Genomic DNA, 25,381 nt, shown 5'->3' with positions numbered 1-25,381 from the left:
CTGAATAACAACGACGACGTGATTTTTTTTTATTTTTGATTGGCGCTTTCTTCTTTCATGATTTTGTTTTTCAGAAATAAAAACCTGTGTTCAGCCCTTACCAGACTGCACAAAAAAACAGCTGGATTCAAAAAAATAACTTTACGTAAAATCATTTAGAAAATTATCTTCCCTTTTGTGTATGAGTCAGGTTAAATTAATTTTGTGTTCACTAGGCTTGGGTTGGTTTCTGGTACTGGTCTGGTCCAGTAAACAGGGTTGAATGGGTTTTTCTTTGTGAAAAGCAGCTAAACCAACATTTGTCGAATTATTAAGATCCTATCGAATTGACAGCAAACATCATGTACCACCACAATGCGGCTAGACAACGCACATAAATCCAACTCTTTCTGCCGAGAAAATAAAAACCATGTTTAACATGTTATAATTCTTGCTTAGACTATAAACACAGATAAATGAGAGTTGGACCGTACGCGTTATGAATGACAGCCAGACTGTGTTAGCATTAGCTTAGCAGCTACTCTGGTCTGTGCAGCTTCAGTGTTAGCATTAGCTAACCAGCTACTCAGGTGTACAAAGGCGCGAGGTCAGACAAACGCAGCAAATAAAAAAAGTCATGATGCAAATAAACAAGATGCAATGCAATTTAAAAAAGAGACATGATGCAAATATATATATATATATTAAAAAAACACAACCAAAGTGAGTCTATCAGTGGCCCAGGTTACAGGGAACTGTTACTCCTGACAGGGAAAAACACTGCTTTTATAGGGCCGTTAACAAAAAGCTAAATATAAACTTACTTTTATAAAACTGTTATTAATGGTGATGTGTGACTCTATTTTTCATTGTATTATATTTATATAGTCTGCTATTTAGAGTCAGCTTTGACATGGCATTTTATAAAAGCAATGTTTTAATTTTTTGTTTGATATTCAAGCAGAAACAAGAACCCAAAAGGTTGCTGTGAGAAATAAGAACACTTTGTGTCACTCAGTTCAGCTGTCCTCCTGTCTGTAGCGCTGCTGTAGCATCATATACACAGTTATCGTGCTCACAAGTGCTGTAGGCAGAGTGCAGCACCTAGTTGTTAAATCCCAGTCCACTGTTCTGGTCTGATATTTTGCTAAATATCCAACTGTTTTGGGTTTTGGAAGTTTTTACACTGACCCAAGTCTAGTGTTCAACGTTTTGGATTTAGTTGATTTGAGTCAACCTCCGTAGAAACATCACTCTGCTGGTATTTTTTACCCCCCCCCCCCCCCGCTTTGCTCATTGTACTTTCTTTCGCACACAGACAAAATAATACTTTCCATTTTAGCTTTAGTGTTTTAGATTTACAGTCCATATGTACTTCGGGCCTATAAGAAGAATAATGGAGAGACCCAATAACTGAGGTGACTGAGACTGTTAACCTGTAATAAAACAATACAGTCTTAGAGAACGAATGATTTAAAAACTGTTTCCATTGTTGTTCTGGTTACAGTTTTTCTTGTTTTCATAATACTCACACACTATGACTGTCACACAGTTGGTGAACTTGGAAATTATTACCCCTATGTGGTGCACCACTCCAGAACATATAGTCAGTCCCTCCAGAAAATCACAATTCTGTGAATGCATAAATTAACGCAAAAGCAACTAAACTCTACAGAACACATGGGGGCTTGCATATTTTTAAAATTCCTGCATTTTCATCACAAAAAGTCAGCGGTTTTCCCTGAAAAAATGTGGAATCATTTTTGTTGATGTAGGAGCCACCATTTTCTGGAGCAGAGGTCAATCCCACTAAACTACATGACACGTCTTCGCCTCGGGGCCCATTTACATGTAAACAATGACTACGTTAACGTGCACATAATGTCCTGGTTAAGGTCCTTATTCTGGTAAAGGTAATATTCAGAATAAGGCATTTATTTGTGCAGCAGCAGAGTGACTAATCCTGTTTATATGTTCGTTGGATTTTTCTGTATAAACTATACTTTGCACGTGGCAAATAGCATGTATGATGAAGCCGCTCCACTCCTGCTTAACCTCTGGGTAACCTCACGAAAAATCCTTTTGACCTAAGTGGAAAACTCATTCATTAACAAAAATATAAGAGCATCAGTGTAAAAACAACCATCAGATGGTCACGAATGATGTAAGCAAATGTAATTGCATACGCACAACTTCACGGATACATTAGCATTGTGTGCCTCAACCTACAGGTTGTCATGGCAACATGTCTACATACCGCTTTTATCAGTGGTGCAAGGGACATTTTCTACGTTTATGTGAATTGAAATTTTGACTACAAAATAGCAGATTTTGCCAGATCCTGCGTTTTTACTGGACAAAAATTATGGAAAAAAAATTCAGCAAATTTTGTTGCAGTTCTTAAGAAAAGACGCTACAAAATCAAGCATTTTTAACTGTAATCATCACAAAAAAAACCAACAACAACCCTGCATGATCCTGGAGGGACTGTCTAGTGTTCAGTATCATCTCTGCTGCTTTGGTGCCACTCATACCTGACTATGCTCTCATGCAGTGTCTCACACAGTTGGGTGGTGCTGGTGCAGCGGACTGGGGTATCACGATTTTGCTCAGCCATTTTGTTTGGGGTCCCATAATATTCTCTGTCAGCTATCGTCCTTTCAGTGTGTTCAAGCTTTTGGCCAGCAGATGGGTGTGAGTCAACGTGAAGCCGTTGCAACAGTCCACAATCCCTCTGTGACGTCCGCTTGGTGTGCCGGGGCCTTTCTAACCATCTGGGTGCCTTGTTTTTAAATGTTTGAAGAGGTTACTTGTGTGGCACATTCTAGTCGTCGTCATCCTTTAATGGTCCTTTCAGGTGAAAGACAGCACCACGCCACACTTAGTCTCTGTCGACTGCAGTCTCAGTGTGCATCCCTGGTGAAAATTCAGGGTCTTCACGCGCCCAGCCAAGGAGACTGTGTATGTGTAGAAAAATAAGGTTTGACAAGTTTTGGTCTTTAGGTTACATTCAAGTCCTCCTCCACCTCATCGTCCTCCTTCACAGTATGCCTGTGGTCACTGTGATTTGTAGGTAAACCCATTTCTTTCTGTAAAGCCTGCAAGCTGGCCTGGCTAATGTAATAGCTGATGTTTTGCGATGGCAGCATTTTCTGGAGCTCCTCCAGCTTGCGGTAGGCCTGGAGAACACAGATTAAGCACACATTGAGCTAAGAGTTTGACCAAATCCCCTTTCAATTTATAACTTCACTTTTACTTTGTCTTTGACCTTGTGTGCTCCTGATTTTAAGATCCATCCATATAGTGGACTGTAACAATGAGTGATGGATGGAAGAAGGACGTCTTGGGCTGGATATCCACTGGATACCACAAAAACCCCAAAATAGCGGCCCTTGTTCCCAGAAGTTTAGTCACGAGACAGAGCTGATCTGTTCTGAGTTTGTGTGAACACAAATGCACCCTGGGCCATACTGAAGGACCTCCTCATCAGCTGATGTCCTTGTTAAAGGAGAGACACGCACTGATAAGTGTGCAAGTCGCAGTGTGCTATCACAAAGTCTCTTCATGTGAAAAGGCCATAGAGAGATTATTATGTTTGCATCAACATTTTTCGTGGTTGGTTCATCAGGAACACACTAAGGAAGAGATAAGATTCAACTGGTCACACGTGGAAAATTCAAAACTAAGTTTCCACTTGTTACTGGATCACTCCAGGATGGCTTTTACAACCACATATGCACAAGTTCTTTCAGTTGATTCAGATTTGTTATGCTACCAAAGAGGAATTCCTCTGCGCTTGGGAAAAAAAAAAAAAAAAGTCACCGCTTGAAAGTTGCCACGTTGACAGTGATGCTCGACGAGGAAACCAAAAGCATCCCCGACCCTGACTGCAGGATCTAGCTCTGGCTCCTCCAGCAAGGCTTCACATATCCTCACTGCCTCGCCAGCATCCTCGCTATATAACCTGCAAAAACAAAACACAAACATTTTGAGGATACGAATGATCTTTTCCCTCGCTTGATAAGGGAAAATGTGGAACATGTGAGCAGAAGAAGAAACAACTCCGACAACCTGACGATAAACTGATCTGGAAGGTGTTAGAAAAGAAACAACTCTTACCTGCGTGCGTGGACAAACTTCTTGATTAGAGTGATTTTGTGCTGCAGGTCGGCCAGTCTTGCTTCCTGTTGCCCTGCTACAGAGTCCTTCACTTTTGAGAGGCACTTGAAAGCCTCTGTTAAAGCATCCAAAGCCTTCTCATAGTTCTGGTAATCATCGATTTCCACCTTTCAAGTTAAAAACCAGAGAAAATATTTTACTCAGCATTTCAACTTAATTAACCCCAGTGGTCATAAGGACTGATGTTCACATGCTGGAATGTACAACCTGAGCACAAGCTTCATAGAAGCCAGCCAGCAGGTTTGGGGCCCTTCCTTTGGTGTAGAAACCAATGATGGTCTTCAAGATCTCAGGATTTTTCCGCCAGTCTAGAGACTGGAGGTAGTTGGCAGCCATGATGAAAAGCTCCTTCTGACGACAAACATTGGCGAAAAATATGATTTTCTCTGTGTCGCCTGATTTTAGGAGCGCCCTCATAGCCTAGTAAGGAAAAAATATAAATGGTATTACAAATGAAAACCACGTAAGATGTTCTGAGAAGCACAGCTACGATGTAGTGCTATCACACCGTTACCTTTGGCTTGTTTCCGGCCTGCGTGTATTTCTTGGTGGCCAGCAGGTAATTACCCTGACGCATACAGCAGTCAGCAATCCTCTCCATCAGCTCCTTGCGAGCCTCTTCAGACAAATCTTTGGAATCAGTCACAGTCATTTTCTCTGCAAGCTCGTCTGTGATGGTCAAGTTCTGGCTAACACACAACTCCAGCGCTTGATGGTACTGGGCAAATGGGCAAAGAACAATTAGCATCTGTGTATGAAAATGTTCACACATATATGGTAGTGGGCTTCACGGGTACCTTCTTTGCTGCTACCAGTAACTCCACAGCCTTCTCAAACTGGGAATGTTTGATAAAGAAGTCGGAGCAGCGTGCCAGGAGAGCAGGGTCCGAGTTCTCATTCAGATCCTCAGCAATTAACTGAAGTGCAGAGAACTGCTGGGTAGCAAAGGCTAATTCCAGCGCTTTGGAGACATAACCAGCCTGCAAGGGAGACATGAGGAGAACTCACACTTGTTAATATCTTGGCAGAGGTTGAGGACTTGAGTCACATGATACATTGTTTTGACTGTTTTTTTTGGGGGGGAGGGGGTATTCTGTACCTCACACAGTGCTGAGTAGGATGCAGAGTTTCGAGATATTGCCTTTAGTTGTTGTTGAAGAATAGTAGGTTAACTGAAGCTAGTTTAAATACATAAAATGTTTTCATGAGGTTCTATGATTTTGCCATTTACTGCTCAAAACCAGACGTAATTTCAAATGGGGCTTCTCAAACTGCAAAAAGTACAAATCACTCTCTCTTCAGTCCCGTCTGATTTAGAAGTCTTTGTCTTTGCCATCACAACCGGAACATCCAACATTATATCAGCTTGTGATTCCAAGTGGCTACTTCTTCCATTAGCTCAATGCTGGTTCACAAGAAAACTAGCTTAAGGGCATATTACCGCCACCAACTGGCAGCCATGTGGCAGAAGAACAAACTGTAATCTCGTAAGATCAGCTCAGGTGCTATGGTCCGGGTCTCCCAGGTAATGCAAGGTAGATTTATTTTAAATGTTAACATATTCAAATATAATTTTTACATTTGAATATTCCTTTATTCAATATATTCATATATGGGATATTCTTTGACAGCCCTAGAGCACGAGGCAATAATCATGGAATCCAGAAAATTTCATTTGGATTTTATATTTTCAACGATGATATGCCTTCTTCACTTGTAACTTGCTCAACTTGACCTGCTTGATTCTCACCACAACAACTTGAGACTTGTACATGTGTGACTGACTCCCACCCCTGTATGGTGGTTCTGAAAGTTTCAAAAACCTTCCACCTTGACTGGTGGAAGGAATTGAAGGATGTTCAGTCTACATTTTACCCTCCTTCTTTAAACCTGTCGGTGTACAATACTGCCCTCTGGTGGAATACTTGAGAACTCATTCAGTTTCAGGTACAAACAAATGGCCCGACTGACCTTGTGGTAGAGTGCGACAGCTCGATCCATATGGGTTTCTTTCTCCTCGTAGTAACAGGCGGCCTCCATCATGTCCTCTGGGTTACTGAGCAGAGCCAGGTTCATCAGCTGGTCATCCAGACCGTTCTCCTGCTCAGAGGAAACACACACAAGTCAACAAAGGTCAGGAGAACACTGGTAACACACATGCTGAGGAGATAACTTGGTATCGACTGTAAAACGACTGTCGTAGTACTTATACTACTGAATATCACAATCTTAACATGACAATTATTCAAAGTAAACTATCATGATGGGCTCAAGTGATGAACTTACCTTACAAAGTCGTATGGCATTGTTGTAGGCCTGTGCTCGAGTATAGAAGTGGACAGCCTGTTTGATGTCATCATGACCCTCATAGTGCCTCGCCAGGCGGTATGATGCCGCCCTGTCACCTGTATTATTGGCTATTTCAGATGCCTGGAGAGGAATTGAACCCAGTGACACATTTTTGGACCACTTTTTTTTTTTTTTTTACTGAAATTTAATTCAAAAGAACAAGTTACTGTGTCAATCTCATTTTATCATCATAGCAGGGAGAGATTGTTTTTGTTTGATTAATTTCTTCATTAACTTCTGAATATATAATTGTTCATTGATATGATTCATCTTTCATGGAAATCCTCCTTCTACAAACAGTCACCTTCTGAATGCTCCCCATGTAGCAGTGAACTCGAACCAGCGAGAGATAATCCTGTGCACGTTCATAGTAGCCCAGCGCTGAATCCATGTCTGACTGGCTCTCCAGGTACTGGGCCCACCACTTATAGATGTTCCTGGATCAACAGAAGGATTAGGCTTTGGAAACATGAAGTAGGACCTTCTAGGCGACTCCAGGGAATGAAGTGACATCATTTATCTGACAACTTAAGTTTGTGTACATTGTTCTCACAACCTCTGGACTTACTTGTCCTTCATCTTGTTCACGTAGATCTCTAAAGACGGTATGTCATCCTGGAGCATTCTGGGTACTTCCACTCTGTGAGAACCTGATTTCTCGTAACTGACACAAAAGGATGATGGTCACAGTTTGTTTCCAAGGCCATTTTGTATCATTAACACAAAACCTTGTCACAGTAGTCTTACTAGATCAGGGCTGCACTCTTATCTCCCATGGACTCCAGGTATTTGGCATAGTTGTAGTAGGTGGTGCGTAGATGGATGCGATCCTGATTCTCAGCTGTCTCTAATGCCTGCAGCCATTTGCCAGAGGTCTGGTAGAAACGGTTCAGCAGGTCATAGCGTTGACAGCACTTGTACAACTTTTCTGCATCCTCCTGTTGGAAGACAGGAAAAGAAAACGGAAATATAAATGTTATCTTTGTGGAAAGTCCCGAAATCTTTGTGTAGTGAAATCCTACGACCCTTAACAAGGAGTTCTATTTGTAGCTGTTGGAATATGGCTTTTTGTTGGGAAAACTATTCCTTCAGTCAAAATGGACAAAAAATACTTCATCAACTCAGCAGCCACTAAAAGTTGCCTCATCAGCTCACACCTGATGACTTAAATATCTTACCAGCATGTCAAGTTGAATGGCCAACATTGCTACCCGGGCTTCTGGTTCAGGCTCTGCCTCCGCCTCCTTCAGTGCTTTTGCTGCCCTGGCATTTCCCATATTCCCAAGACACACTCGTGCCACATCCAGCCGGTGAGTTTTCACACACATCCGTGCCATGTTTTCCCACACCACTTTGCTACAGGGAAGAAAAGAGAAATGACTCGTTGACTGAATTAATATTTTATTATTTGAAAACAGTGAGAAATGTTCAGTATTCAATGTAATACAACATTGACAGATGTTATTTCTGACTCACAGCCTGAGTGTGTGTGTGTGTGAGAGAACAATCACAAAACTGACCTAAATTTAGAAATTCACGTGTTTTTCTGGCCAGACATCAAGTATTCTAGCATTTTTTTTAACACTAATTGTGATTAGTGCCAAATTTCCACCAAAAACATCCTGCACATAATTAACCTGATCAGAATGTGTGCATAACTTCAAACTCAGATGTGGAGGCTTACTTCTTCATGTCTTTGCCATTTTCTTTCTGTCTCTCTGATGTGAATCAACCACTTAGCCCCCTTTTCTGTTTCTTCACTCCTAAATTTTAAAATTCCTCAGCCATCTGGTCTCTATTTGTGCCCCCCCCCCCCCCCCACATTAGCTGATACAGATGTGGGCTGTTTATTAAAGTTAGGCAACAGGAAATACTCCAAATCTTTAGGGGCCCTAGTGTAAGAGGGGGAATGGAATCCAAGTGAAGTAAAATAAAGTAAGAGCCTGAGAGCCAGATAATCACAAATTTCTGAGGCAAATGTCAGCCAAAATCCTGCTCTATATGGTCACAGAAAACTGGCTCTGAAAACAGTTTGTGAGATAACACAGAATTCAGAGGTAAAATAGATCCTGCTGCACACAGTGCGGCAAGATCTAGAGAGACAGAAAAGGAAAGACAAGAGAAGAAACAGGTCTACATTTGGCCCCCTCTTCCCAGCCTCTTTTCCTCTCAGGAAACACATCCTGTTGCTGGCTGACTGTGGTGGCCAATATGTTTGTCGCACACAAGAGAGAGGACTTCAGTGAACGCCCCCTGGGCTCCAGACAAAAGAATACACAACAGTGACGTCTAAGAGGGTGTCTTTTGGACATTCTGTCACACAAAACCACTGACATGCACACACTTTTAAAGTGATCACGAAGGAGGGAGCTGTCTGTTTGAAGCTTACTGAAGCAGCAAACTGATGTCTGGGACTATGACGTACAGCAACTCCCCTACATTTCAACTCTGACCTAAAAGGATCTGCAGAGTGCCTGCGAGAGAAAGAGAAAGGGGCTACGATAGAAGGAAGCTGAGGGAGGTGGGTTAGAGCACTTCTTTTTCCAAGCAGTCAGACTGTTGAGAGACAGTCTTCCTCAGCAAAGTAATCAACAAGCCTGCTCCTAGCAACACTATTCACTGCATCTGTACTTCTCTGAAGGGACTGGACTGTGGCTGAAGAGAAAAGACAAGAGGGGGAAAAAAGTAAAAATATACTGCTGCCTACAAAGAGAAGCCAGCTGCACACACAGAAGTCATACCAGTGCAACAGTGGGAGCACTGACGGAAGAGACGATAAAGAACGAGAAACTATAGTAAAAAAAAAAAAAAAAAAACATTAAGGAGCCAGTTCCAAGAGTCAAGCTGCAGCCAGTTGAAGCCAGTGGTATGGACCTAGGTGCCTGTTGGATTAATCCCTGCATACCCACAGTGCTGTCTGAGGAAGAGGGCTGAGGATCTGCTGCAACGACAACCAACTGATGAATGAGGATGAATGGAGATGTTCTTTAGCTAAGCTTCAAGACAACATCTTTGCCAAGTCCACCTCTGCGTGAGCTGGGACAGCACAAGCTAGCTGGAGGAGCAGGTGGAGGAGCACAGGTGCCACGGGGCCCAGGGCACTGCTGGTGCTACTGCCCCAGAGGAGAGGCAAGGGAGCAGGCAGGGCACTGAAGAAGGACAGGGGTTTGAGGAGGGACACGAGGGAGGGGGAGAGGTGGCAGGTATCGGGCGCTGCATGGCCATGCAGAGGCTAGTGGCAGCAGCGGTGGCAGTAGCCCTGCTTTCCCTTGTTCTAAACAATGTTGCCGCATTTACCCCCAGCTGGGTCCTACAGGCCTTGGAGGACGGACGCAAGAGGAGTGTGGGATTATGGAAGATGTGCCCTACTGGAGCGGAAAGGGGTCGTGATGACCTTCAGGCTGGACAGAAGGAGCAGGGAACACAGAGGGAGTGTAAAGGCCTGGGATGGGGCTCCGAGTATGCAGGATACCAAGAATCCCGCAGTACTGTCAAATGTAAGTTTTAATTTTTGTCCACGTTTCATATTATTTCATCTTTTTGGAAAATGTCACATTTATTAACATCCTTAAAATGCTGTCTTTTTTAATCATATTGATTAGAACACAGATAAATAATGGAGAAATATTCAGCACAACCATGCAAGATATATTTCTTCGGCACATTTTGATTATTTTGTATTTTAATATTCCACCTGAAAACCACTGAAAAATAATTACATCATAAATCAGCATCCATTCGGGGAATAAAAGATAAGCTATGCGTCAGAAATCTAAACATCTCTGATCCAGTTGACAAATCACCTCAAAAACTAATTCTAAATTATATAGCTTAATGAAACTAGTGTTAACATTAGCCAACTGCAGCCAGTAGTGTTGTGAATGCCAAAGTACATCTACTTGCTGCTGATAGGGTTTATCTGCACTGAGCTTTCAGTCAGCGTGGGATTTATGTGCTTTACTAAATAAAGCACCATTGATAAATTTCCATTCAAGCAGAAGTTCAGGAAATGCTGAGCTGGGCACAACGGTCAGTGCAGTCTAGTGATGCCAGACCATTCATGATAATAGTGTTGTGCACCTTGCTATAAATATTCTACAAGCTTTTTGCCTTCTGATTTTGTTTACATCACTGATCAAGATTGCTGCTTTAACCTGAGCTCCTTTGGAATGATCACATGAATATTTTTACGTCATGGTGCTGGAAGTATAACACAACTCTTCTTGTGGTCCCTCAAGTGCAGTTTGACATGATGCGGGCCTGTAACTTGATGGCAACAGTGGCCCTGACTAGTGGTCAGCTGATCTTCCTTCTAGGGCTGATGGGGCTGCCCTTCATCACACAGGAGTCACAGTGGTGGGAGGAGGCCATCGCTGCACTCTTCCAGCTAGCCAGTGAGTACCAGCTTTCAAACGAAATTTAAAGCACTGTGTGTCAGCGGAAAGACATGTTTTAGAGAAGCTAATGTAAGTTTGACAACCTTTAATCTGCCAATTATGTAGATTGATATTCTGATTTAGAAATGGTCCCTAATAGACTGCAATAGAAACAGGATCAAATCAAGGAAGAGCTCAAAACTCAACTTAGGGTGATAAAGCTTCCAAAACAAGCAGAAGGCACAGACTCTACCGGTGTTGTCTGTCTAAAGATAGATGGTGTAGTTGTAAAATTCAATCCATTGAAAAATATACAAGATACAAAAATACATGCATAGCCATCGAAACTAAGGATGTTTGCATACTATAGTTTAATTTATTGTATTCTTCATCATTTTGGAACGGTTGACTGACACCATTGTGTCTCTAATGTTGATCAAATAACAGATTAGCCAAACTAACATGGAGGTAGGCCTTCCTTAGGGTTCATTACCATGGGAAGTGACAGGTGGTTGGCATGGCATGTCCCAGTACCCGTGCTAGGGAAGTGCATTGTGTACAGTGGTCACTTGGTACAGTATCACTGTGGCATGGTGGCATGGTGGTGGTCTGCTCTAGGTCTAAATTTAGTCTTGGTTCAGAGCACACGGGCCAGAGCTGCAGTGAGCTAGGGAGCGACTGTCGGGCGCCAGGATATCCCTGCTCAGGACGAGGAAATGTCTGTGACTACCTGTTATGCAAACCCCGAGCTCAAGAAGGAAAAAGAGGGGAGGGGGGAATAGACGGGAAAGACAGTTTCGACAAGGACTGTGTGTGTTTGTGTATGCACTGGCAGGAGGGATTTTGTGCATATACAGTATGTTTGTGTCTACCAGTGTGTGTTTATTGTGCATTTTGCAAGAGAACACACAGCAGCAGGGGGGACTTGCCTCTGTCTCTCGATAAACTGGCTGAGCTTTTATGTCTGTGTTTATTGAATGTCCAAGAGCAGCAGGAAATAAAGAATCCCCCTTTATTATGATAATTTTCAGCATGCATTTGAGCTAAGACGATGGCTTTTATCTCAGTGGAGACCCACCCTACTTAACCGTAGATTCCAATTTTAGACAACGCCTGAAAAACCCCCGAAACTCCTGTCGCTACATCACAATTAATAATGACAATGTGAAAATGAACATTGCAAACCCATTAATTCATTATGAAACACAATGACTGTCCAGGTATGTGTCCTGGATGTTGGCATTTATAGCTCCAGTGATAACTTGGTCAGTGATGATCTATGAGACTTTCTGTGAGTCACCATTGTTGGCGTTAGCAAGGAACTTTTAAACAGAAATTACCAGCATGCCCCACTCTCTCTGGGATCTAAAAATAACTGTGCTTTCTGGGAAAATTGTTAAGGTCATCAAAGTTGCTGCTGAACAATAAGATGACATGTATCTTGGCAGAAGAGCCACATACTGTGGTCATCTTGGCATTGTTTGAAATCTGGATCACGTTAAGGAAATTAATGTTCGTAATGCTGCCACGCTTCTTCCACTACACCTTGAAAGGAATTGGTAATCTGGATTTTTTTGAATAAAATTTAACTGTAAATGGCCTGTTTCTGCCATAACTGTTAAAAAAAAGAAAAAAATTATAGTTTATTTAAATTTGGGTTTTGTTGTTTTTTAGACCTATTAATCCAATGGTTGTATCCTTCAACCACCTCAAGGGTTGGTGACTATTTTATTTCTGTGGTCAGGGCCCGAAAAGTTTTGGAAACATCTGCTTTTATGTCAGGATTTTTCCCAATATGTGAAAAAAGCTCAGTTTTCAAGGAAATAGTAGTAGCCAGTTGTTTATGGGAGCGATTATTAGTTTTAAATTGTTGTCAATTTGTGTGCTAAGGAGCTCAAATGTCAAACAGATCAATTCCCATCACAACTGAGCAGACTCATCTGCATATAAACGAGGGGAAAACGTGGGATAAACTTGAATTTCTCAGTAAGAATCTAAAAGAACAAACACAGATTGAACATAAGGATTATAAGGCTTTCCTTCAATATGTATTCTAATAGAATAACTTAATTTCATTAGTAGGTGCATGGGCCTCTACCATTCACTCCTCCCTTGGACCTCCCCCACTGAGTCCATAAATGGGCTTCAGCTATGCATGAATGGAGATATTTTTACCCATCCCCCTCTTTCTCAGGAATGTTTTCATTTTCAAACGTGCCAAAATGTTCAGCTATTGCAAGCAGACTGTGGAAGAACAATATCCAGTTCCATTCAGTGATATCTCCATAGAGTTGGCAGGTCCAGGCTCAATAAGCACAATATTGGCCGTTTCACCCCGGGAGCAACTTTCTGAATGGGTACAGCTCCAAGATGTCAAAGGTTAAGACACATGAGACAGAGTACATCATTTATTGAGGGTTCAAATGCTTGAGATATTTAGAAGACACCGTTATTGAAGCTATTCTATAATGTCTCTCTACTCAAAACTTAAAAAATGTCCTCTTACTCTCTGTAAAGTAAGGGATTGCAACTCTACAACTTTATTCAGAGCTGTTAGTTCTCTCTCAGGAAGGAGTCAACCTCCAGAGATTCTTGATAAAATGGGAGTGGCTTGTCCCTCTAAGAATGGATCGACACATGAAGAAAAACACACCATTAAGATGAATTTCCAAGATTTAGCCAGAAGATAAAACATGTTTAGATTTTCCCTGAGACAGATCATGTCAAAAGTCCAGTAAATGTATTAACCCTGAAGCTCGGGGTGTGGAGGGGTGGGAAGGAAGGAAGGATGGAAAGAGGAAGAAGGGGAAGGAAGCTTGAGAGATAAGTCCATGCCAAAAAAAGAGGTTCACACAGCCCACCCTGGCTGGAACCTGGACAGGAGATTATTCATTTTCTTGGGTAAGGAGCCAGGCAGGTTAAACATGAACTGACCGAGCAAACAGTTGCATTCCTACGCGTACACACAGTGGTAGACACGCAATGATACACAGACACAATTATCCACATCCTCACTTCAAACAATGACAGCCGTCTTGCTGCAGATGTAGAGAAAGAAATATAAATGAACTCCAACCCTCGGTGCCGGTGACTGCTACAGGAAATGGACTGATTCATATCCTAAAGCACCAACATCCCTATTTCCAGCGATTATTTAAGGTCCCTATATTTATACTATACCACTGAGGATGGGGCAAGCTTTCAGAGATGTATTATTGTTCAACTACTCAGTGGCTCCAGACTAGACTTGATATAGCTTGGATCTACTGCGTGTGGGCTTTGTGAGACATTTTGGAAGGTAGAGAAAGAGGAAAGGTGAGGGCTACGGCAACACTCAGCCGTTCCACTGCAGCTGGTTTTCATACAAATAAAGTCCAGATCAAAGAAACAGCATGGAATTGAAGACTTCATGGCTTTCTGCCTTCACATGCAAACAGGAGTTCCTCATAGCGTGAGTCGCATGAATCAAAGAACATTTCAGGAGATAAAGCATCTCAAAGGCTTTTCCAAGCATATAGTCATTCTCTCATATTTTTAGATCTGAGAAATCCTTCCTCGGAGGAAACAGATTTCTAAATTCAAAGGCGCCAGACAGAGCGCCCTCTTGAACTATGAAATGCAAGGCTACAGGGATAAATGACTAGAAGAGATTTTTTTTGGTAGTTACTTTTGTATTAACAATGAAAGGAAAGGACTAATCAAGAGGTCTTATGGACACATTTGGTCCAGCCTCTTCATATTCTGTCAAATACTGTATTTTTCAACTGTAGTTGAAATTATTCCTCCAATACCTGCAGTTAAAACACACATGAAGTGAATTCCTATTTTGTTTGGTATTCAAGTTTATGTTTCAGGGTTCATACAATTTTTTTAACCAAAACATTTCAATGATGTTTTTTCCCCCCTAACTTTTATTTCATGACTGTACTTTCTCAGAAATGTCTGTTTACACGTAAGAAATAAACAGAGAAACTCCTGTAAAAATTGATCAGCGTACATTTAACTCAAACACTGACAAACATGTGGTTAATTTTAGCCAAAAGAGTTTTATTTAAGTTGATCTTAACTGAAACATCCATCCTTCGATTTTCTATACTTGACACTGGGCGAGAGGCAGGGTACACCTTGGATGGGTTGCCAGCAAGTACGGGTTCAGTATCTTGCTCGAGGATACTACGACATGGTCACCTGGGGAAGTGAGGATCGAACCAGCAACCCTACACTAGAGGACCACGCTACCTCTAAGCCATGCTGCCCCTTAACTGAAGCGTATAAAATTTAATATTCACATATTTTTGATGCAAATCCCCATAACCTTTTCAACATTTTCTGTCTTGATTCTATTTTTAAAAAAAAAAAGAAAATTTCTCAGACTGGAAATTCCACAATTCCCTGATTTTTCATTAAAGTATGATCCCTGTTGTTTTCAGATTACGAAAAATGTTTAGTGTGTAAAAATGCCAGGGAGCTAAAAATTAAAACGGAGTATTTGTAGCATTATATATAAAATGTCATTTAATTTTGTTTAGGCAAGCATCTTTTCTGAGAACTGCCGTCAAAGTCAAGGTGATGACAATGATACCGGAATCAAACATTTTTGAAAGATACAAGAATGATATGATGATACGATGCTTAAATGTGAAACCACAGTGCTTAAAGACATCACCAGTATTTTACCATTTGATATATTCAACTGGTTCCACCACTTTACTCCCGTGCAGGTTTTGTGCTGGTGATTGGGCTGGTGACCTTCTACAGGATCGGGCCCTACACACACCTGTCCTACTCCTGTTACTTGGACATAGCTGCCTGCCTGCTGGCTACAATAGCTGCAGCCATGCTCATCTGGAACATTTTACACCGCCGTGACGACTGCCTCGCACCTCGTGTTATAATCATCAGTCGCTCACTGGCGTCACCTTTCCACCCACGCCTGGACAATGACTATGTGGAGTCGCCATGTTGAATTGCGTGACAGGAGAGGACAACATCAACAAGACTGCTTTAACTTGTATCTAATCCTGTTAGGTGCCTCCATTGTGACCAGTGAGAAGAGGACATTCCAAATGGCTCTGAGACTAACATGTACCTGCATTTGTTCAAGTCTATATCTCACAACTCCTCCCAGCATAAAAAAACAACAACAATTAATTATTTTGCTGCTGAGCATCAAGAAGTCACAGATTGATCCAAAGTTCACGCATAAAGCAACACACAATCATATTCATATATGCTCACACTCGGTTGCTCCAATTGGTAGCTCACTATGGAATCTGGACACAGGTCATGAAATATAAAAGATTCCGCTAAGGAAAAGATCAAGCTGGAACTTGACCTTTATTGTTATTTGTGCACATCAACTTTATCCAGCAAAATTATAAATTGGAAATGATGAAATTAAGACGTTTAAAATATAATACCAGAATACCTCATATGTTTGCATTCTTTAAAGCTTATTAAAATGATAATACATCTAGATATTAATGATACATCTTTTAAGTTCGAGTGTTACAGTCAGTCCGTCCGCGCAAAGTTTAGCAAACTGCCATTTAAAATTAAAAAAAAAAAAAAAATGTATTGACTACAACAGAACAGAAAGGTTTTTCCTTATTCTCTGAGTTATGACCAGATAAATATTTTCAAATAAATCAAAAAACAGGGAGAATTACTGTCTGATTATTTTATGCAAATCAATTTAGATTTTTTTTCTCCAATACAAAAGAGAATTAAGGGCAACAGTTTCATCACATTTTTATGATCCCTTTTATATAAAACTCTGCTTGCTCATGGTACATAAAGTATACTTAATTAATATTACATGGTTGTATTAAAAAAAGTGCTATCGTCAGTATTAGTATTTTGATGGTATATTTCTGCAAAGAACTCCTGTGGTTTGCCGAACATACAGGCAGATGAAAATAATAATATATCATATAAATTCAATAAAATCTCTTGGGCAAAACATCCCGTCAAATTGGTTGTTTTGTTGCTTCAACAGGTGGGGACATAACAGCAAATCTGCTCCAGTACTGCTCATCGTAGGGCCACAAGGTTCAATTTGGCCTGCCTCTATAATAATATTTTAAAGTCTCATAAGAAAGTAATAATATTACATTAAAAGAAAACACAGTTTACTGTTTTTTGTGAGTCTAAAATATATTGAGTCCCAAATTGTTAATACGATTCCCTGAATTGATCAGGCAGCAGAGCCGCACCTTGTCAAGGACGTCACTCTTATTTACTGTTGTTCATCCTCTGGATAGCTGAGGTTAACACAATGCTTGAGAGCTCCTGATCTACACTTCATATAATAAAATCATAATTTCTGCTTCAGGGAAAGATAATACTCGTGTCTTTGAAGAATGTTGGACCAGCATGGAGGAGGACCGATAATGACACAGACATTCCACTGACAAATGGCATGAACTCACTTAGTATGGAGGTCACATGTTCTAGAGCCAGTTAGTATTACTCAGTCTGTCAGCTTTGCCTCTCAACACATCCGCAGGAGTTTTTATATTCCCTGAAAGAGGGAGATTTACTTTTTAAATGGTGGCGTGATAGCAAAAACACATTAATACACAGAGTTATCCCTGAAGCGTGTCACCTAAAGTCAAGGACAACATGAATGAGAGGAAGTCTGGGCTGAATACACACAATCATAATACATCCAAACCTGTTTTACCATGACCTGTGTATATAAAGCTCAGTGACAGTGCTGTGAATTATTATGTTCATACTTGATTTTATTAAGATTTTCCAGGGAAAAAGCTGATTAAAGTTTCAAAAATACATTAAAAGAGAGCTTTTAAGTTTCTTTTCGCAGCCGAATTTCATTATCAGAGTGTCTGTGTTTTTACTAACATGACGCCTTAAGTACAGCAGTGACGAAGGTGTATTGTCTCTGATGTTCCCAACATGTATTTATACAACTTCAAATAGAAGTATTGAATGAACTAATGACCTCAGCATCAACAGCCAGTCAGAATTTGTCAAGTCAAAGACCTGCATCACAGAGACGAGTCCCAGTAGACACAGGTTACTGCTACAGGAAATGCACATTCCTGTGGGTGGAGATTTTTGGGAATCAAACACAATACTGATCTTTTGAAAAAGGACAAAGCAGTAAAAATAACCATTAAAGAGGAACTTAGTAAAGCTGTCGTCGGACCTATTAAACTCTGTGGAATATCCAGCAAATGAGATATTTGTCCCTTGACTTGTTTGTTGGAATGCTATTTTTCCCCCTGAAAAGATCTGTACGTGCAAAATCAAAGCTACACCAGAATTCTGACCAAGTGACCCAAATCACGTATTCTCCTACAGATAATATCAGATCTTAACTGAAATCGCACACACTTTTTTCCAAAGAAACACACAGGAATAGACACACACATCCTTTTAGTGGCCTGATTCAATGTTTGCTAGAATGGAAAGGGCACTCCTTTTTTGGACCAAACTGGCAGGGGGACCTCCTAAGTGTGTGTGTGTGTATGTGTGTCTTCGTCTCACAGTGTGTTTAGAAAAGCACATCCCATCAGAACACACCCGCAAACTAACAAAAACAGCCACATTTATACACACGGTGAAGAGTTCCTTCCCTCAGCAGATACAGTCAAAGTCCTTAATCATGTCCTGTGTTTAAAAAAATCTATCGCTTCATCAAAATGCATTCATAAATAAAAATGCTGCTTCGGTTATAATCACAGACTATTAAATCACACATATACTTAAAGATGAGGATGTGAATGTGCTTGTTCCTTCCCCTTCAATACCCCCAATAAGGTTTGCAAAACAAAACAACAACAAAGGCGGTGTTCAATGTCAATGTTCAATGTGTTGAATGAAATGAGCTGAGGAAGATCCAGTGGCAACAATGCCGCATTCTAAACACGAGCCAAGATCACGGTGTTACAGCTCTCCTCTTGCAGACTATTGTGGAGAATTATGAGCCGAGTCAAGGTTGCAGTAACAACACTCTCCTTTTGCTTTGCCTTTGAACTGGAGCTCGGGTGATGACAGAGAGTCTAAGCAGGATGCGCCCACTATGAGCCTGCCATACTGAATGTCCCCTCTGCTAAAACCACTGTGCCGAGACGCGGGACGATCACGTGATTAAGCCTTACCTCTTGATGAGCTTGATGGACTTGAAGGCTTCGTCCATGTCACCGATTGTCAGGTAGAAGCTGAAGTTCAGCATGGCATCACGGGTGGATTTCTCACAGTTCTCCAGACCCACAAAGTCTCTGAGAGCTCTCCTGGAGACCATATGGGGGACCTGGTCACCCAACCCTTTTGTTGGTTGATTTGGTGGGGCTGATGTGGCTGAAAGCTCAGCAGTTCCTGGATCCATGTCACCGGGCTACAGGTGGTCAAGCAAGGCAGTGAGATGAACAAAGAAGATTTCACAAGTGAAAGAGATCTAAAATGTAATATCCTATTGAAAACATGGGCTTTGGGGAATGGGTAAGGAGTCAGAGCAAACCACACAACAACAAAACATTACAAAGCAATTCTACTGCTCAAGACAAAGTGCATGGGAATGAAAAAGCTTTGTGATTTCTAGATATCTCACAGCACCACACATAAATGCATTTGTGCTGCTGATTGTAGGGAACCAGCATTTTCATTTCTGCTTGAATGCAGCACAAGGCATACACAATCACAGCTGTGGTAAGACAGGAAAAAAAATATTGAAGCTTTCTGAATCATCTGATGGGGCAGAGACACTTACTTCTGCTCGAAAGACACCCCCCCTCCGAAATAATAGCTGGGGTGTGTTGAACCAAACACAGAGTTCCACATTAGAACAAAGATGGTCGCAAACATATATAAACTCAAGATTTGAAGAAGCCAACCAGGAGTTCTCCAGAGAGAAACCTTGCATGCTGTAAGAGAAACTTACGACTGAAGAGACAACACACTAGTAAAACAGGTTGTCCCTCACCTTGCAGCTGAAGTAATAGTAGGGCACATCCAGAGAGAGGAGGGCCTGCAGGCCTGTGGGTTTGGGGTAGCAGTCTTGCAAGAGGAGCCCGTGCTCCTGGCTACAGAAAAGTGTAACCACTGATACATCCACCTGGGAAAAAGGAAGGGAGCAAAGTGACAAGTTTTGAGCTTTTATGTTGAATATAATCCTCTGATGACACTTGTTGTATTGAGCTGTGCATTACGATGTCAATATATATTTTTTTACCGTATCCAGGTAAGTAGAGGAGGATGATTCAGAGCTGATGGGCACCGTCTCACACACAAACAGTCGAGGTTCACACTCGTCCCAGAAGTGAGTAACAGGACAGCGACCACTGAGCTCCGTCCCCTGAAACTGCTGCCTGAAACACACACCAGACATGCAGAGAACATGAAACCTGAGCAAATTCACTCTACATGCTCAGAATGGAACCCCTGTTACCTTTCACTGTCCTCAGGCTGAGAGACACCACTGGATGGTCTTCCAATGAAGAAGTCAAAGTGTGTCACAGTGTCCATCTCAACATCATAAAAGTAAACTTTCTGATCAGGTCGTCCGTTCACCTGATGAGTGTGGAAAGATTAGATTTAAATGTGTTCAAATGATGCTGATGACCGTCGAATACAGGTGGATAATATACCATCAAATCTGTTTAGACAAACAAAGGAGAGTGACTGTTGCATTTTGGTCATTCACCTGAGAGATGAGGATGCTGACTTGGCTGCCGTTAGCGCTACACTTGACTGACCTCAGAGCTCCAACATTAGCAATCTGCTCTGCCAGGTTCTTAGCACTGCAGTGAGCTTTAGCATCTCTATACAGACAAGCAGTCAGTGAGTACTTCAGAACTACATGATGGAGTTCAGCCTGCATTGTTGTCACTGCTCGTACCTGCGGCTGAGGTCGAAGACTCTGATGTGGGCTGTGTCTGTACCCACAACCAGGTAAGACTGGCACACACTGAGAAGCACAGGGTTACCCTCCACCTTGGAGAACGTCAGTAGCTGCTTCACTGTACCCTATCAAAAATCAAATTGAAAATCAGTTCCTATTCCATCCATCCATTCATTTTCTATACCACTTATCCGTTAACGGTTGCAGGGAGGGCTGGAGCCATCCCAGCTGACAATATTTAGCTCCAAAAACTAAATGTGGCCTTGTGTCATGCCTTTTAAAATTTTTAGATCAAACATTTTTCAATCATTAGTTTTTACAAGCTAGTAGTTTCTAAGAACAAACCTGTGGCGTGCGGATCTGGACCCTGTTCGGTTCCACGGTGTAAAGGTTCTCGCCATGTGCAGCTACTATGTGGGAGTCACAAGGAAAAGATCCTGAGAAATAAGCAGAGAAGCAGGTGGGGAAGAAAATAAAATGTTTACAAAGGAATGGAGAGATGAAGAACTAGCAAATCAGAGCAGTGAGTCACATTTGCAAAATGCTGTTTGCGTTGCTGAATGAGGGTTTGGTTTGTGTTGTACCTGTGTTGCGTAGCACCGTGCCTGAAAGCTCATACACATTGACCTGCTTGCCACTCCAGACTGTCACTGAATCCTGTTGATATGACATTAACTTAAAATTCCTGCATTTCTACTTGAATAAACCATTGTAGAGTTTGAAAATACAAAATAAAATTTAAAAAAAACAACAACAATTTCTTATGGCTCACCTTGGTTACACAGACTCCCTTGATGTGCATGTCCGACTGCAAAGCAAGGTGCACTCCCGTGTTGAAATTAGTGACACTAAGCTGGGTTGGAGTAAGCTGCACTGCTGCCACCTGCTGGCTAAAGTGCATTGACATCACATGCTCATGCAGTATTAGCACAGCGTTGGAATTGTTGGCCGCCAGCAGATTCAGGTTGGAGCCCCACTGAGAAGTAAGGTCAGAATGTTACTCATTTGTGGTGGAGGTACAATGACTAAATGCTTCTGTCAACTCTACCTGTAGCTGAGTGACATTTCCTTCTATTTCAGTGGGCGTCTGTAGCTTCCACTGAGCTTTGGTGTCACTTCTGTTGCTGTCTGGCGGCACCACCATCCTCCATATTGCTATTCGTCCATGGTTGGTGCCTCCTGCCAGGATTTCTGGAGAGCACACAATATATAAGTGAGTAGGCTCTGGAGGTTTGAAATAAAGTGTCGATAAACATTAGAGAAAAGAAGTTCAGTTTGCACAGAAGCACCAACGCTTCAGTCACCTTTTCCAGCACAGTATGAAACACAGTTGATCAACTCTCCTTTCTCAAACCCCAGAGTCTCATCAAGAGACAATACGTGGTTTTCGTCTCGCTCTAGATCCCAAAGCCTAGAAAATGATCAGAACTGAACATTATTAAAGTGTCCAGTGACTTGTATATCTCTGAGCATGTAGGGTATAAATGTGTACCAACCTGATGAACTGCTCTCCTGTTGCTGTGATGAGGAGACCGTTCTCAGTCCACACAATGTCTACATTCTGTCCACTCTTGCCGCTCAGCTTGACCTGATGTAAAATGAAATAACGAATCCTGAGTTACATCAACATTGTTATTATTGATTTCTATATAATCAGCAATATCAAATAGATCACAAAAATTGTACTTCATCTCACTGCGGCATTTACGCTATCTTCATCAAACATATACTGGTCTTCTACTGAATACAAGTGTTTATTATTTGAAACCTTCGTAAATTCCTGTGCTCCGCCCTCAAGTCCCAGAGTGTAATGTGACAGCATCAGGGTCTCAGTGATCACAGCAAGCGTTTCTCTTGTCTGAAGGTAGAAGAGTTTCTTGATGGCGCCGTCCACACCGAGGAGCATGCTTGTTTTACCATGCTCATCCACACTGTGCACCTTACCTGTATAGACAGGGGACTCACAGTTCAAAAATGAAACAAGCAAAAGTTCCACTGCCATATCACGAACATTTGATATTTTGGGGGATTCTTTAAAAAGAATAATCACATTTATTTATGGAAAAATGATCACATGGGAATACATTATTTTCTGTGGAATAAAGAACTTGGATGTCATTTATATCTTTGTCAGAATTAAATCGGTTTCATTCAGTGTGTTAGTTTCTCAAATATCAACATTTGTTTTAGCCAACTTGTTTCAGTCTGCTGATAAAGGACAGGGTGGCAAACTAGTCACATTCTGAAGCCACAAAACAGTGCTGGAAATTGTTAGTCATCAGTGAAATGGTAAAAAAAATAATGATTAACGCCTCATACAGAACTGAAGTGTAATAAACAGAAGCAAAAGACAAATTCTTGCCATCTGCAGTGCTGACGTAGAATGCGAGACCTTCCTGTGGCCCCATCTTCAGCGGTGCTCCCTTCCAACTGAACATGTCTAAAGCGCTCTCATCTCCACTCACTGATGCTCGTGCTAGCATCGCCACGTCACTGTAAGAACAGTTGTCGACAAGATAATCTTACTAGTAAGTGCTTTAAAAAAATAAGCAGTGTTACACTGAGTATTCTGTTGACTTACTCCCCAGGTGAGGCAGGTCTGAATATGCAGCAAGTTAGGGGTTTGTTATATTCATGCTTCACTTGATGGTTTCCTTGAAGTCTCCCTCTTGCATCCATCTTCCATACTGCTAGAGCTCCAATCTGACATTAGACAATCATATGGTTTTACAAGACAAAATATAGAGTGTCTAATTGCATGCTTGTATATGATTGATCACTCACCTGATCCCCAGAAACCAGGCGACTGCCAGAGCTGCTCCACTCAAGCAGTGAGATGGGGGCTGTATGTGTGTTAGGCAAGACTGTTTGATCTCCAGAGGGGTACGTCAGCAGCAGCACCTCGCCATTCTCCCAGCCAACTGCCAGCACTGGCTTTGTGGGATGCCAGCGCAAAACTGTGGGCTGATGAGGACGTTCAGTGTGGCAGCTCTCCACAAGCTCTCCCTGCATATGGACCGGGAAGAAAATTATAAAAGCTCCATTAATTATAGAAGATATATTTATCCTCAAACTACATTAAAAAAAACATACAAAAGAAAAGTCCAAAGTGAATTTCCGCTGAGGTCCCTCAGGAACAAATATTACACACACAAAAAACTCTTTTGTTTAGGGCAAGCATAACAATTTATATTTAACCATTTCTGCAAGCAAACAAAAACAATGACGTCAGTATCCTCTCTTGCATTGATAAAAAACAAAAAAACATGGATTTCCCTGACTTCCCAGATTGCTTATCACCTTCAGAAGTAGTTAAGCTAAAATAATGATGAAATTCCATCTAACCCAGCCATATCATTAAAAAAAAAACAACAAAATATATAATTGCTCAATTAGGAAGGACTATTAATAGCTCAAACACGAAGTGTGCTGCAATATGTCATGTTCAAACACAGACAGTAAATGTTTCAGCATGTATGTCAGCGTGCAATGACAAAGCCCATTGTTTACCTGCTGTAAGTAAAGGTCTATGTTGCCTCCAGCGGTGGAGCTGCTAGAGGCCACAGCAAGTAAAGTCAGAGCTGAGTGCCAAGTCAATTGAGAGGGCACCTCGCTACTTTCAGGGGCCTCAATACGGTGGTCAAAATACACTGCCATGTCCCCAGTGTAGCTCTCTAGGTAAGAAAAGTAGAAATACAATGGAAGGTAGTTAGAACTATACACAATTTTTTTTGGGTGCACAGCCTAATGAGTTACAAGGCAACTGACACAGAGTTCCATTAAGATGATATATATAAATAAATAAATAAGAATTCTGCTAGAAATCATTAGACATGAATGGTTCCAAGTGTTAAATCAATACCACTAATGCTAGGTTGCAGGAGATATGGCGTGAAAGGAAGGGAGCTAAAATCAGTACTTGAATAACAATAATACTAATACTTAGGATATGTATGACATTGGGATATTTTATACTACTTGAATCAACTTCTTGAAAGAAATTATTTTCTCGAGTACTTCACCCAATTTACGTCGTATAAACTCGCAAACCACTAGTTAACTCTAAACCCTTCCACACTCACAAAGCATTGAATGATTCAAAATAAATCATTTGGCTTGATATAACAGAAAACCTGCCGACTTTGGTAGTTCACTAATATTAAACGATAAAAAATAAGCAATACAGACAGTGGCAAAGCACACCGATCAAAACACGAATTATTTCTACAAAAAACAAGACAAGTTAGCTGCTGCTAGCATTAGCTATCCAAGCTAGCTAAAGTTAGCATTCACTCCTGGCCCTCGCAGCAGGAGAACGAGTTTTGCTATTCTAAACCTACCTCACTGTCGCTTTTCCAACTATTTCGCCAACTCAGCTGTTAAAAGTTAAATGGGCTAAAACATTAACTTCGTGTCGTTGTGTAGCCACCTAGCTACCGTGGGTAGGTACAAGAGCGTCTCTGCCAGTTGCCCCTGACAACCTCGAAGGCTGAACTAGGGAGGAGCTACGGAAACGTACGAACATTGCCGAATGTTAAAAATGGAGACTAAACTGTTCGCATAATTAATTTTAATTATTTCAACTGATTAATTATCAGCTCAAAAAAGTAAAAACACAAATTCAAAAATGTTG

At 41.4% G+C, this 25,381-nt stretch overlaps 2 protein-coding genes across 2 annotated transcripts; one reads left to right on the top strand and one right to left on the bottom strand.

Annotated features, from left to right (window-relative positions):
• Positions 1 to 1,275: 1,275 nt before the first annotated feature.
• ift140 (intraflagellar transport 140 homolog (Chlamydomonas)) lies at positions 1,276 to 25,224 on the bottom strand. The gene is made up of 30 exons (XM_086195239.1): positions 25,089 to 25,224; positions 24,259 to 24,422; positions 23,533 to 23,754; positions 23,330 to 23,451; positions 23,111 to 23,241; positions 22,517 to 22,692; positions 22,245 to 22,336; positions 22,053 to 22,159; positions 21,797 to 21,939; positions 21,521 to 21,724; positions 21,333 to 21,405; positions 21,094 to 21,185; positions 20,746 to 20,873; positions 20,551 to 20,668; positions 20,296 to 20,417; positions 20,080 to 20,215; positions 19,831 to 19,962; positions 19,010 to 19,245; positions 7,686 to 7,863; positions 7,255 to 7,445; positions 7,076 to 7,171; positions 6,812 to 6,944; positions 6,445 to 6,588; positions 6,130 to 6,258; positions 4,956 to 5,138; positions 4,673 to 4,876; positions 4,366 to 4,578; positions 4,099 to 4,265; positions 3,802 to 3,943; positions 1,276 to 3,158 (listed from the first exon to the last, which is right to left on the bottom strand). Exons 2-30 carry the CDS (start codon positions 24,403 to 24,405, stop codon positions 2,979 to 2,981), a joined length of 4,341 nt encoding a protein of 1,446 aa, XP_086051365.1. The 5' UTR covers positions 24,406 to 24,422; positions 25,089 to 25,224; the 3' UTR covers positions 1,276 to 2,978.
• Positions 8,692 to 17,818, top strand: tmem204 (transmembrane protein 204). The gene is made up of 4 exons (XM_086196026.1): positions 8,692 to 9,028; positions 9,149 to 10,004; positions 10,746 to 10,901; positions 15,605 to 17,818. Exons 2-4 carry the CDS (start codon positions 9,725 to 9,727, stop codon positions 15,847 to 15,849), a joined length of 681 nt encoding a protein of 226 aa, XP_086052152.1. The 5' UTR covers positions 8,692 to 9,028; positions 9,149 to 9,724; the 3' UTR covers positions 15,850 to 17,818.
• Positions 25,225 to 25,381: the final 157 nt, after the last annotated feature.

Source organism: Aulostomus chinensis, chromosome 23, assembly GCF_037954235.1.
Source record: "Aulostomus chinensis isolate RoL2024-O1b breed Wild chromosome 23, RoL_Achi_v1.0, whole genome shotgun sequence".
Lineage (NCBI taxonomy): Eukaryota > Metazoa > Chordata > Actinopteri > Syngnathiformes > Aulostomidae > Aulostomus > Aulostomus chinensis.
This window is presented reverse-complemented; position numbering and strand designations above follow the sequence as displayed.